The sequence below is a fragment of the Rattus norvegicus genome, chromosome 1 (genome assembly GCF_036323735.1).
Source record: "Rattus norvegicus strain BN/NHsdMcwi chromosome 1, GRCr8, whole genome shotgun sequence".
Lineage (NCBI taxonomy): Eukaryota > Metazoa > Chordata > Mammalia > Rodentia > Muridae > Rattus > Rattus norvegicus.
This window is the reverse complement of record NC_086019.1, coordinates 201,257,602-201,272,601: the sequence shown is the minus strand read 5'-3', so window position 1 is coordinate 201,272,601 and position 15,000 is coordinate 201,257,602. Positions and strand designations below refer to the sequence as shown.

Here is a 15,000-nt window from a genome sequence, read left to right as displayed (position 1 = left end):
GGGACTGCCTAAGGCAGGCTGGCCTGAGAGTGTCTGGGGGATTTTCTTCATTGCTGATATGTGAAAACCCAGCGTACTGTGGGCAGCACTGTTCTCCACATGAAGGCCCTAGAACCATGAATGAGGGACCATGCCCAGCCAAAATCGAGGAAGCAGCAAGGGTATAGATGTTTTGTGACCAACTACTTGATTCCTGCCTCAATTTCCCCTCAGGGATGGACCCAATCTGAAATTATAAGTCCAATAAACTCTTTATCCCGTAACATCGCTTTTGATCTGGGTTATTTTTCTCACAGCAGCAAAACTGAAGCTAGAATAGGAAGAAAACGGTCATCTACAACACATTTTTAAGCAGCCTCATGTGCTTAAAATCCACAGGGTGGGTAAGCTGTGCTGTTTGCTCATCTCCCGAGGAAGCTTTGTACACCACACTCTTTACCACAGCCTGTGCAGCAACAGCTAAACCCTCCTCCCACCCCTGCCTCTAGGTGGGGGCTTGTCTGTCTTAGGCCCTGTTGTCACAGCTGAGTTACAAATTCCTATGCGGAATGAGATCACATAATATAGAGATGATATAGAGATGAGATCATTCAATGCTCTAAACAAAATCACTGTTTCCCTGTTCGCATATGAGAGAAGAAAACAGAAGCAAGAAAAATGGGTGGGAATGGTTCCCCGTGACATCTTGAGCTCCCACTGTACCAAGGAGGTCTGGAGCCCCAAAGTACTTGGCCTTCCTCTTTTATTAAGAACAAAACACAGAGACTTGGACTTGTATACAACAAAGTACTTTTGGAAAACATTACAAAACCTAGCAACAATGCCTGGGATGAATGCTTTCTCTTTAAATGTACACTATCAGAAGCCACCTGGTCACTCTTCTCAGAATGAGCTATTCCAGCAACTAAAAAAATGAACAAAATCACTACCCCCCTCACAACCTCTGCCTGGCAATGGTATTTAGCAGCCCTGGTTTATGTGCCATTCAACACAGGTGACTTTACAGATTGTCACACCCTGGGCTAATGCATGGCTCTGCCAAGAGAATCCTTTCTTGAGTTCTATCATTTCCACAGTCTTTGCCCATCCAGGGGCTCCCCTTCTCCCAGACACTAACAATGTAAAGACAAGTGGCTCTCAGGATGAATCTTAAGCAAGGCAGTAAGTTCATCTTCAAGGTCCAAGAAGCTTCCTAGGAATGGGGATATTTTGGGTTCCCTCTGAAAGAAGAAAGCAAACACTGCCTGCAAGATAGCTTGTTGCCAAGGAAGGGTTAACGTCTTCCTGCATACCCAGTCATGAACTACACCAAAGAGCTCCTCACGGCATGAGATGAGAAGACATTTCACTTGATGTTGCTCAAATCCAACTTTTAAATTGCCCTTCAGAGGAATCTCCAGGCAGACAAGCCGACCTTCTGCAGAGAGATCAAAGAGAGGTGGAATCAGAGTGGCCAGGCCCTTTCATCTGGACGGACAACACCAGCGCCAGGTACCTGTTGCTCCTGAGGGGGTAAGATGTTGAGAGAATCTCAGATTAACTAAGCATGTAGGGTACCTGGTGCACACAGAAGGTGGATGCAGCCAGCAGACAGGAGACACGCTGAGACTAAGAGACAAAGAACACACTCGCCAAACCCTTGTCACCTTTCTCACCAACCTTACGAGGTATCTTTTTCTTCTTCCTCTGTGTGCATGGGGGTGGGGTTGAGGATTAGACAGGGTCACACTCGGCGGTACAGGCTACCCCCAAACTTGTACTACCTCTCCTGATGACAGGCATGTGCCACCCTGTCTGGCTGTGATGGCTTTTTAAAGGACACTGCTCTGGTTTAGATGTAAGCACCTATGAGAGTTTTGTGAGCTGCTACTTAGCATCTCTGTGGAAGGAGCCAGTCATCGGAGGGCTCTGGCAAACCCAAGAGAGTCACCTCTATCCGGCTTACCACGCCTTCCTCTTCAAGCCTCAGAGCCAGGCAGAGCCTACCTGTGAGCTCCTGCACTGGCCCTTGGGATGAGCTGGGATGAGGTCTGAGCTATAGCAGAAACACCAGCTGACTTAACGATCCCTACAGATGGAGAAGGGGGTGGCACTGTTCACAGAAACTGTCAGTCACTGTCAAGGCCTGTATCCTTACACAAAATGTGGACCCCATTCTTCCTCAGAGACGGACTTGAAGGAAAGCCTCATGTGTAAGACTTCACCCTCCATTTGGACAGCCTACAGTGCACTGTCACATTTATAATGCTCCCACGGACTACAGAACTCATCCTGGGTGTATGCACATTGTAGCAGACCATGGCACTAAGGTTTCTAGTGAAGCAAGATGTCACTGCCCAGACCAATACTTAGAACGCTTTTCCCTGGTTGGAAATCACAAAGTGCTGGGAGTTTACAGGGAAAGTTCACAGATAAGGAATTGGTCCAGATAACACTGAAGTGTGCATAGGAGCCCATCAGTGGGAAACCTAATGCTTAAAGGCCAGAAGAGTGATGTGGAGTGTGGACCAGTACCTTCTGAATGGCCTCAAACCCAGAATATATGCTCAGAGAGCACATGACATGTGGGGAGAGGCAGGCTCACAGGTGTCTGTCTGCAGGAGAGCAGCTTGCAAAAATGTGGACTCTGGGGGTGCCCTGGAAGGGTGTGTATGTAATGGGGCTGGGGTCAGGTGAGAAATGAGCCCTGGGAAGTATCTTTGGATTCTGGTGATTTCCATGATTGCCTATGGTCCTTTCTGAGAGAGCTGAGTCCAACTCCTTAAGATGATGAACTGGTTCCATCATGGTTTTTAGTGTTCTTCTGAAACACTAGAAAATCAGAAGAGAGGCGCAACATCACCTTAAATCAGCGAGCGAAGGTGCTTATGGCCAAGCCTGATGACTGGAGTTTGATCTCAGGGACCCACATGGGTTATGGTCTTCTAACTACCACACACATGCATGTACACACACACACACACACACACACACACACAAATTAATTAATTGAATTTTTTAAAAAGGTACCTTACATAGAAGATAACCCTAAGCATCTCAAACTGTTTTTAAGGTGACATTTTTATCTGCAAAGAGAGCAAGGGTCTCTATTATAGGACACTAGCAATTATTAATCACTGGGTGGAATTGAAATAAAACTGAGTCTGAAGTGGACTCATCGCTGCATATCACCCGCCCAGTAACTTCCAAGGGATGCTAACTCTGAAGTGACAAGAGGTCTGCATACACAGGAGACAGCAGCTACGTCACCGCCTCCCAGCACCTGCTCTGAACAGCGCCCTTGGCCCACTGTCACATTATAGAATCTCCTTGTATTTTCTCCTGGCTGTGGGAATAAAATAAACCCTTAAATGACAGTCAAGTGTCTGTGAAATGCGTGCCAGTGATAACTCAGTGGAAACGTAGCAGGTGTTTGTACCACAGCGAAACATGAGGCACTGCAGAAGCACTAACAGGCTGGCAGAAAGGTGATGTTTTACACGGCAGCGAGGAAGGGAGCTCTGTAAAAACCTTGGGTGCACAGGGCTCCCCTGATTCACAGTGTGCCAGGCGTCAAGGGCCGAGAGCTGGATGAAGACATTAAAAACAAAAAGACCCACACCAAGGACACAAAAGGCCACTCAGAGCATACAACTGGAGGCCAGACACTGGATTCTTGGCTGCAAAAGTTGCTGCATTTGGTGCTCTGGGGGAAAGGCAGGAAGAAAAAGTAGACTCTACCTTATTCTGCAAGTTTCTGGCTATGTTGTGAATGATTCCAGAATGATTCTGGCCTCTTTGAAGAACCTCACCTTGGTAAGAATGAAGCCTATCACTGTTTTCAATGACGGAAGCCACATGCCAGGACAGATTCACCCAATAGAAATAGTCACCAGAGTCTTTAAGCATGGCCTCACATCCACCATGGACCACCTTGGGTATCATTTGACTCCCCACTCTCAGATGAACTCCTAACCACCCAAGGGATATGAGGGTGGCTCTTTAACAGGAAAAGTTTGGGCAAGCTGCAGTGGAACCCACGAAAGCTACCCTGACATCCTCCACAGCTGAGGATATGAGGAGGGGCAAGCATTGCCACCACCACTCAGAGGACAGAGTGGAGAGCACTCCTGGGGCTTCTGAGAGGAGGTGCTCAGAGATCCTGACCTCATGCTTGCCATAGCACTGCCTTGCCTGACAGGAGAGAAAGCACACCCTGAGCTCTGCTACAGGAGCAAAATGGTCAAGAGTTCATGGAGCAACTGCAGCGTGGGTTTACTGGACTAACAATTGCATTCTGAGAAGCGTGATTTTTATGCATGTTGAAAACAACATGCACCACCTTACAGTCACACGAAGTCTGCTAAGTCCTGAACCAGGAATCCCTGAAGCACAGTCCTTGGCTCCCGGGGCCACTAAGCATCCAGGTGTGGAAGTTAAATCAGGTTGGACAAGTGCCCCGCCCCAATACTCAGTGAAACACTGTGTGCCCGTAACTGACCAGATCAAAAACTTTTCAGATCAGGAGCATGGACGTGCAGGCTAGCACTCTGCAGCCTCCCATGATGCAGACGCTGCATGAGATGGAAAAGGTGTGTACCTGGCCACAGTTGGGCTGGTGCAGCCAGAATTGGGGTGTCTCCAGCTTGGCTTTTCACACGGGCAAGGCACAGTCAGACAGACAATCTTAGAGGGTATCCTAGGGATGGTGTGGTGTGCTATGGTGCTGTCTAAGGGTCCAACTCTGAGATCTACAAGGAAGCAGGGGAGGCACAGATAAAGCCAAGGCGTCCAGGCAGAAGCCAGAAGGGAAATCAAGGACCCCCTCAAAAACAACATTGTACTCTTCTCGACTTCTCACACAGGACAGAAACCCGGCAAGTCCTGCTGCACGGGCTCCTTCAAGGATGTAACCCTCATGACAATTTTGCCCATCTTTGCTTAGTGAAAATAAAGTCTTTGCTCTTGTTAGCCACAATGGGGTAGAGGAGTAAACCATGCAGGCATGTGGGGATCCCTCACTAGAAACACAGAACACAAAACAATAGAAGCGTCTGTCCCAAGGCTGTCTGTCCACTTGCAGCTTTCCTTTAAAAAGCACATTAAAAGGAAAGGCTGGGGAGGCATCCTTTATGCTCAGAACAGCTAGGCCCAGACAAGGCAGGGTGGCAGGTTGTCTAGTTTCCACCACGAGCAGTTGCCACGGTCTGGGCACACAGCATAAAGTGTCCCCTGACCAAAGGATACCTTTTACATCCTGGTACCAGCATAAGCTTCGGGCTTGCCTGGGAGTCGGGAGGAAAGGGATGTTGGTTTGACCAGGTGTCAGTCAGGACAGAAAGGTGGGCAGTGATCTGAACTGAATGCAAACCTTACAACTTTGGAGGGATTCAGACAAAGGACGAGGAAGAACCTTTCCCAAGAAGCCATGCTACACATCCGACATAGGACATTTGTCCCGATTAATGATGGAAGGAAAAATACACATGCTCACTTAGGCCACAGGGATACGTCTGTGCTCCACCACACAAAGATTTTCTGAAGAGCACTCCCTGTGTGATTGCCTTCTACCTGTTAACTACTGGAATGGGGCATTTCCTAAAGAGTGTCACTCTGCACATGTGTGAGATAATGACAGATTGCCCTCTTTTACTCTGCAAACGTGGGGAATGATACCTGTGCTTCTATGTGTGCACTGAAGATATCTTTCTGTGAGTTACATGTTTGGTGCATGCATGCAAGTGGGTGGGTATTTATACCTGCATGCACAGACACTGTGCCCACAGCAGGGCACCTGGAATCTCCCTCTTCCTCTGCCTTATCACTCTGAGACTCGTTCTCACACCAAACTGGACACTCTCCCTTTGAACCAGGCTGGCTTGCCTGCAGGCTCTCGGGATCTGCTTGGTCTGTATGCTCCAATGCTAGGGTTTCAGATACACACGTCCATGTTTGGCTTCTTTATGTGGGTGCTGGGGATTTGAACTCAAGTACTTACACTTGTGGAACAAGTGCTGGTCCCACTGAGATAGGCATAGCACTGGCTTTTTTGACGTTCAAATTCAGGGGTGCGCTTCTGGTGTGAACCCACCTGAAGAGCATATCAGGCCAGGGGTTACCCTTGTAGCAGTTTTTATTTCTCTTGTGTCTCTGCCTGCTCACGGGGCAGCTGGGTTTGGAAACAAAGCTGCCAGGGGAGTCTTCAGTTGGCACCCTTTGTCCTTAACTGACTGACAGAGTTCGACACATTGGCCTGGATTCCGTGTCTTTAAAGTTGGCTGTCGATGCTTGAAAGGGAATTCCCTCTCATTTATCTAGATTATCAGGTTTGTCAGCAAGGATTTTATATATCCTTAATATCTCTGACCAGTCCAGGCATGCACTGATGTCCTCTTTCTTTTCTGTTATTTACCTGGCCATCCCGCCAGCAGTGCATAAAGCAGGATGCATTGGGTTCTATCATCCATCGTCCACAGCAGCAGACAAAAAAAGATCAGACTCAAGAGTCACGTTTTGGACTTAAAACTGAGATAATCCCCTGACCAGAGAAGGGCTTCTTAAGTCCCATGGCAGAGCCAGTCTCTGCTTAGACATCAAGGCAGGGTGGAAGTGTGTAGGTGACAGTCACCCGCACTGAACAGTCTCGGGGCAGCAGCAGAGCTCCCTCCATCCAGAGGCCACCAACCAGCACCCTGCCCTGAAATTTTCTCTCAGAGCGAAACTGAAGGCCAAGCTAGGAAACTCTCATCACCTCATGCAGAGAGGACCAAACGGGGAAATTAAGTGAATCTACATGATAAACCACTGCACCTAATCAAAGGCTGTAAAACAAGCCGCTCTCTTTAAGGGATAATGGATAAATACGAGGGCACATAAAAAATAATCAACTTGACATCGTGGTTTGCCTTCCTGCTTAATAGATTACAAATTCCAGACAGACAGCTTTCCTCTTGTGCATGGCGGTTTGCGAGACTCACAGGAAATCGCTATTTTCTAATTCAACTTAGGTATAAGGGTCTGACTTTTAGTGTCTGTAGTAGCTTTCTGGACATCAGACTGGATAAGAGGAGGTATGAGAACGTGGATACTTCAGCCAACAGCCAGAGGGCATTTCATGGACAGTCAGGGTAACATGAGCTGGGAAAACTGCACTTCCAAAGAGACAAATCCGACCTCTCGCACACTCGCACTCCTCCCGGGTCCTCCCATCCACTGGGTACTTCGGCCACTGTCTGGTCACTTCTCCTCAAGCTGCCCTGTCACCCCACCTACTCATCAATGACACAGGACATCCTACTAAGTCCACTAAGGCCTTCTGGTGGACTTCTAATGGACTCTGAAGATGGACTCTGAAGATGAAATGGCTAAGTGAGATTTTGCTCAATTTCAATTTTAAATTATTTACAAACAACCTGAAATAATCGTGTATGTTGGAGTCTAACACAGAGGTGAAGACATGGCACGGGTGGATGAAGGACTGGGAAGGACATCGTCTTCTGCAGTGACGTGCAGTCACTGCAGAGTATTAGAAATGCTAAAAGTGTCACTCGGCCACAACCACTCCCCACTGGATATTTACTCTTGATTATCTGAATGGAAAGTAATCAAGTGCCCATTTCCCTCGGTTCCACCAGCCACACATCCAGGGCTCCAGATGTGTCCAGTGCTGCCATCCTGGACAGTGTAGACACAGATCACTTCATCACCACCCTCTCCTTGTGGGCAGTGATGGCCTGGCCCAAGGACTCACAGCAAAGGTAGAATTAAAGGCACAGAGGTGCCAAAGTTGATCAGCAAGATGTCACTCAAAGGAAAAGGGCACCGTGGTAATCGGAATGGAGGGAACAGACGGTAAAAGGCAGAAATGGAATGCAGTACTCAAAATAGTGAGCTACTATCTATCCACACAGGCATGGGCACATTGAGTGTGGCATCTCAAATGACAGGCAGGCACCAGCATTCCAGGTGGCCATATATCGATACAACACTTAAAAAAGAAAGCAAAAGAATAAAACCATCAGGGAAAGGCACCTGTGGCCAAGGCTGATGATACTCTGAGTTCAATCCCTTAAATCCAAGAGGTGGAAGGAGAGAACTGACTCTCACCTGTCCTCTGAAAACACACACACACACACACACACACACACACACACACACACAGCACTCCAACACATAAAAAAAGATTCTTAAAAGCTAGAGGAAGACAAATCCATCCCTTCCACAAGAGGGTGAGGGTGATGGATCAAACATGGAAAGAGAAGATAGGTCAGAGAAAACATGAGAAACCCAGGCAACAAATTCCAGCAACTTGATCCTAGGGACCTATGGAAGGCGGAACTCAAGAGCAGAGTGGGGACTCTACAGATGTGCACAGGGCACCTGCCGGCATGGACCACACGGAGCAGTCAGATAACTGCATCACTGAAGGCAGAAATCATGATGGAAAGCAAGATGTGTAAAATACATCAAGTGACAAAGCACGGCTCTCCCCGTGGGATGCGTCTATCTATGGTCACAACTAGAGGGTTAATTTCTAGGTTCCAAGATTTACATCACTGAACAAGTTCAAAACAATGACCAAAGCTTCTGCAGCAGAAAGTTAGAACAAGATAAATTATAGAGAAAGGAAACCAGTAAGAAATGTGAATGAATAAGTCAGAAAACTGGAAATCGCACAAGAGCCTCCATAGAAGCAAAGCCCTGTCTTTGGAACTGAGAAGATGGCTAACCTCCAAAAGAATGAGCTGGAAGAGCAGGGGAGAGAAACACTAACAGGAATGAAGACAATCGCCCAAACTCTAGCTATGAAGAAACAGACACTGTATCTGTCTTTAAGTTGAACAAGTAACAAAACAGTTACAGAGAAAACAACAGATGCTATCAAATATGTAGGTTAAAAACTAAAAGCTACAGTATGCAACTGGTTTAAAAGAGGAGAGAGAGAGGGAAGATAATAGATATCTCAAGGCAATGAGGTCAGCATGACCCTGAATCAAGTCCATAGAAGACATCACAAGAAAACTGTAGACAACATTCCTTCTGAACAAAAGTAATTCTTAAAATAATTTCATAGGCACGGCAACATTACATATGCATCGATTATTTCTCTGCATATGGAATCACACATACACAAACTTGGGAGTTTGTTTCTACACACTTATCGCAGGCATGTAAGATTTGCTTAAACACTGGAAAATAGCTAAAGTAGTTTCCCATGACAGGCTGAAAAACACACACACACACACACACACACACACACACATTTCAATAGAAGTCAAAAGGAGTGGAGGTTAGTTCACTCGGTGATTGGCTGATCCCTTAGCATACACATGGCCCAATACTGGAGAGAAAGAGAACCCTGGGTGGGTGGAGAAGGAGGGAGAAGAGAAGGAGGAACAGGAGGAAGAAGGAAAAAGAGAAAGGGGAGGGTGATGGCTAGTTGCATGTCGACCTGACACAAACTACAGTTATTTTGGAAGACAGAACCTCAACTGAGAAAATTCTGCCACTAGAAAACACACTGGCCTTTGGATAAGTCTGAGATGCCTTTCCTTAATTAGTGACTGATGGGGGAAGGCACTGCTCACCACTGGTGGTCACCTGGGCTGCTGGTCCTGGGTGCTACTGGAAAGCAGACAAAGCAAGCCATGTGGAGCAAGCCAGTAAGTGGTGCTCCTCCGTGGCCTCTGCTTCAGTTCCTGCCTAGAGTTCTTGTCCTGACTTCCCTTCACAATGCACTGTTACTTGGAATTTTAAGATTTTAAAAATAAACTCTTTTCTCCCAGAGGTGCTTTTGTTCATGGTGTTTTGTGAGGGAAATAGAAATTCTAGCTAAGACAGGGAGGAAGAGGAAGAAGAGAGAGAAAAGATGAAATATTTAAAAAATATCCAGACATCTATAAAATCCCAGCCCACTAGAATACAGGGCAACTTCTTTAACCCGAGCAAAGGAATTTTCTTAGAGCTCATGTTTATATTAAATGGTAAAATAACAGGTATTTGTTTCTCAAAGAGCACCTTCTCCTCCTGGAGAAGTGTTCCCAGAAAGCTGGGTATGCTGATATAAAGCCAAATACATTTCCTAAGGAAAAGAAGCAGATAGGGACTTGCTGCCATCAGAGACCGCCAGTCACCTCTGAGCCGATATAAGCTGCTCACTGGAAGTTCAGGGATCTGGATAAAATCAGCATCCTAGTCCCCACTAGGAACAGTGTGAAGGCAAAGGAGAAAACAGTAACCCCCACCTCACAGCCCCGGCCTTCAAACCTGGGGTCAGCACCACACACACACACACACACACACACACACACACACACACACACACACACAGACAGACAGCTCCCTGCCTTCAAACCTGGGGTGGTGGGGGCAGGGGTGGAGCAGGGGTAGGGCAGGGGTGGGAGAGTGTGACAGCTCCTGCCAACTGATACTTTCTCCTTTAACAATGAAATCGGACCAAACCTAATTTCTAAGAATTTAGAACAACTGGGAAATGGCTTTCCCTTGAAATCACAGCTGTCAATTCAGGCCTTTCAGTCTCCAGTAGGAAATGCTGCTTGGGTTAAAAGACAAGAAATGTGACTGTTTTCTTCTTCTTGATCCTAATCAAACTCTCTCTCTCTTCTCCCCACCACACCCTACAAGCTCTCTCTTTCTCACACACTCACATTCCTTCTCAACCGAAAGCATTGAAAATAATCACGTGTGAGGTTTCAGACAGAGGTGGGGAAGCAGCAGCAGCCAAAGTTGGGCATACATGGATCAAGAGAAGATGCAGCACAGCGGTGGACACATTCTAGGAGTCCTCCCCGCCACACGGTTAAGCCACGAGCCTCTAGCATGGCCTGAATGAACAACACACTGTAGCCTGGTGTCAATTTAAATGCATTGAACACCAGAAAAATGCCCCCACCGAGGCTTCAAACTTGTACAGCACATTTCCACTCAACCCAACGAGATTGCCTGTCACAGCTGACACGGCTCGTCAAAAGTTATCCTTCACTGCTCATGGGCAACACGGAGGGTCAAAAGACCAAGTACAGCGGTCCAGCCCATCCCCAGTTTTTTCCTCCTTCCAAGCAGCAGATATTGAACTCTAAAATGACAAGACAGAGCAGGTTGAAGCGGCTGCCAGAGAAGCGGAAGCTGTCCAAGGCCGCTGATCTTTGAGGGAAAAACTAGCCACACGTGCATGTCAGGCCCGGGATCATACTCTTGACAACTGCACACAAAGAGGCCGTGGCCAGCTGGGGACACTGCAGGGACATCGGTTCTGGCGGCACAGCCAGCATACATGCTTGGAAACCACACATGGTCACTATAGACACCAGGCCATGTGTCTGCACTGTACCCGCAGAACAAGAGTGGACTGAGCACAGGCTCCTCACCTGGAAAAGACCTTCAAAAGGACAGCTATGACAGAGCCTGACTAAGGAAGAGAATGCAGAGACCTGCTGAGACAGAAATGGATCTGCAGGACTCTGTATGAGTGAAATAAGATTGTATCATCCCACTTAGTTGAGGTTCCCAGACAGGGCAGACTCAGAGGGCCGAGTAATGGGGGAGGGGGCTGGAGAAGGGAGGGTTGATATTTAGTGTGCACGGTCTTGGCTAGGGATGGAGCACCCCTAAGTGATGGTTTTCATGACCAAATAAGTGTGGTTAATGCCGGAAACTGCCCACTTATCACGGCTAAGAGTGAATGTGTTTGAAATGGCCATGTATTCATTGTGACTCAGCAAAGCAGAGTTTCCACGGCTGGGTTTCCTCCTGCACAAGGAACACCCAGGTCTCTAGGGAGAGACCACTATCGGGTAGGAATCCAGCTTTGCACTGAAGAATTTTCTGATGCCCAGCAAGGCTGGACAGTTGCTTGAGGATGGCCTGGGAAATGGACATGTGGGTCCATGGTGGCACCTTCCCTGAAGATGGCTGTGTGAGAGACTATTAAAACAGCAGACATCTTGGACCCTTTAAATTAGAACAAATAGGGATGGTTTATTGAGGTTGAGTGTGTGTGTGTGTGTGTGTGTGTGTGTGTGTGTGTGTGTATGTACATATATGAATATGAGAAGACTGTACTTCCCTACACAATATGCTCTAGGGTGACACCTGAGAGGACGGTAACCTTCTTAGACACAAAGAGGTCAAAATCAGTCGGACACAGGGTGGCTCCACAGAGAAAGATGTTCTAGACCAGTGGTTCTCAACCTTCCTAATGCTACAACATTTTAATACAGTTTCTCATGCTGATATGACCCTCCCAACCATAAAATTATTTTTATTTCTACTTCAAAACTGTACTTTTGCTACTGTTATGAACTCTAATGAAAACATGTGGTAATGTGAGCCCTGTAATAGGGTCATCTGAACTTCCCTCAAAGGGGTCATTTCCCATAGGTTGAGAACCACACTATTCTAGAAACTTGAGGACAGATAACCTGCCTAGGATAAGACCCACTGAGACTAAGTCCACCCTAATTAAGGATAACCACGAGACCCTGAAACCACCCCGCAGAATGAAGGCCTAAGCACACCTCTCCGTTTTGTATCATGTTCATTCTTGCCTATTTGGAACATCTGGACTTACCAGGATTCTTCCAAAGACTTCTAACAGACCCCAGGGTCCACAGCTTCCCCGTTAGACCTCATATAGTAAAGACGGATTACTTCCGTTTGTATCTTCTAATGCAGAGCCTCTGATCTGGCTGTCATGCTCACCCCAATATTTTCAAACAGTGAGCAGCATGGTTAAACAAAATGTAGTGTTTCAGGTGGACCGTGTCCATGATGTCTGCCGTGAAAAGTCTGCGCTCAGCTCCAGTACAGTTGTATGTGCACACACCAAGCCTTGTTATCAGAGGCTACTACAGCTCAGACTGGCATAGAACAAGCCCTCAGCATGGCTGCTTACAATAGCTGCTGAAGTCCTCCAAGATGGTTACAGGGAAAAGGAGACTTTAATAATGGCCAAAGCTCACTGTTACTTTCTGTGAACTAACTGGCATTCCCAGGCCTCCTTGAGTATAAAAAGAATGGAAACTACTTTGATTTAATATACAGTGGTACCTGCCAAATTTTTCCAGGGCCTGTCCTTCATTCATATCTGGTCTCTGGGCTGACAGCGCCTTCACCCTTGTTCATGGCTCAGCTGCCGTGGGGACAGTAAGCCCAGCCTCCTCATGTCCCCTTGGGATGCTTCTAAAGCTCCCTCCAGTAGCAAAGCTCTCTGTAGGGCGGGCACACCCCTTAGCTGTAGCTCAGATATGGGAAAAGGCTCCATTTTCTCCAGTCTAGTCATGCTGTGTGCTCCTGCTAACAGGAGAGGACTTAACCATCACATACATGGAGCTGTGAACAAGAGCTTGTTTCCAGGGAACATGTACGCCTTGGCTGCTTTGATTCAGTGCATCAATTCATGCTGTGCACATGAGATCGAATACTTCCTGAGGACCTACTTGGTGCCAGTACAGTGCTGAGGGCCCTCAGTGTAGCAGTGAATTGGCCAAAGACTCATTCTCTCTGGGGGCCATAGTCTAACGGAACAGAAGTCAATGAATCAAGATGTTGCATGCTAGTTTGAGGCTTTGCAAGTGTTTCCTAAAGGGCCACATAGTCCACACAAAGCTTTAGGTTTTCGGGTCAAACTGTCTTGTTGCAACTCTCTCGTTCTGACGTTGGAACAAAGCGTGGCCACGTGTGATCGAGTGTTCATGGCTGCATTCCAACAGACCCATGTTCACAAAGCAGTGGTTAGCTTCGGCACGGCTGACAGACAGCCCCCATGCTAGGCAGGGAGATGCAGAGTGGGAACATAAAGGGAACGCACACTGGGGATGAGGGAGCAGGCACGTGGACGGCCCCGTACAAGGCCAAGCAAAGCACGGGGCACACATACAAGCTTGAGGAACAGCCAGGAGAGAGGCATGATGTGGGCAGAGAGACCGAAGAAAAGGGAGGAGGGTTGCAGAGACAGGAAGAGTGGCCATAGGGGCCAGCGGCCTTTTGTAAGGTCTCTAGCTTTAGTGTAGCACTCAATGGTGACCAATTATCAACACTGAAGAGATACTGCGACGAGAGCACACTGTCTTAAATAATCAATCAGCATGTTCTGATGTGAAGTATTTTAAAATATCCTACATTTTCAAAGAATCCTACCTTATACCTAGACTAGGAGGTTATATCACTGGACAAGAACCTACTACCAGAGAACCCACTGGCAAGCTGTGTGTCAAGAAAATACTTCTGAGGCAGATCCCAGTATCTGTTTGTGGCCTTTGAAGCCTTCTTTGCTTTTCAAACCCCAAAGCAAACCAGGGTCCCTCAGAGTCTCTGGGTCTCAGTTTTTCTGTTAGGCTGCCACTGCCTTCCCAGTTTTCCTAGGGCTTACCCCACCTGCACAGCAAGCATGCTGCCTTTGGTGGCCAGTCTCCAGGCACAGTGATGCACCAGCCTACTCTCCTGAGTACCTCATTCAGTGTGTACTTCCAATACAATTCCCAAACTCAGATTCTACCCTGGTGACGAATGGAAACATCCATCAAAATGCTTTGGCCCTTAAGCAGCCTGGCACTCCTGTCACAATCATAAGGTTTGCTGAGGACAGAGCAGTGCTCTCCTTCTGTGCCAGGAGCAGCAACACATACACACCATCATCCAGTTAACCTGCACAGAAAAGGGAGTGGCACAAGAGAGCCACAGTATCCTCTGACCATGCCTCTTACTTGTTTCTGAGAGTCACCTCTGCTATAACTGCCATTTCAGCACAACTCTGTCAGCTGCCTAGCATCTCTCAGCCACACCTGCCCTGAGAAGGCCCAGACACTAGGTGTGCTGAGGACACAGCTTCTTCTAGCCACCAGCAGCCAATGGTCACATGTGCACCCCACAGGGACACCATGTTTGTCAAGCATGCTTTAATTTACTTAGATCGGCCACCATGACACTGCACACAGATAGCAAGGCTAGTGAGATCAAAGTCGTCTCTGGATTCCGCACCCAGCATGGCTGAAGAAGGTGGAA

At 47.5% G+C, this 15,000-nt stretch overlaps 1 protein-coding gene across 3 annotated transcripts in view; it reads right to left on the bottom strand.

Annotated features, from left to right (window-relative positions):
* Mgmt (O-6-methylguanine-DNA methyltransferase) overlaps positions 1 to 15,000 on the bottom strand; it is a 226,650-nt gene that overhangs the window by 94,880 nt on the left and 116,770 nt on the right. The window contains exon 1 of one of the 3 annotated variants that reach the window (XM_039101590.2): positions 1,293 to 1,418. Coding sequence (XP_038957518.1) covers positions 1,293 to 1,300 — 8 coding nt within the window. The 5' untranslated portion in view covers positions 1,301 to 1,418. 3 annotated transcript variants of the gene reach the window in all.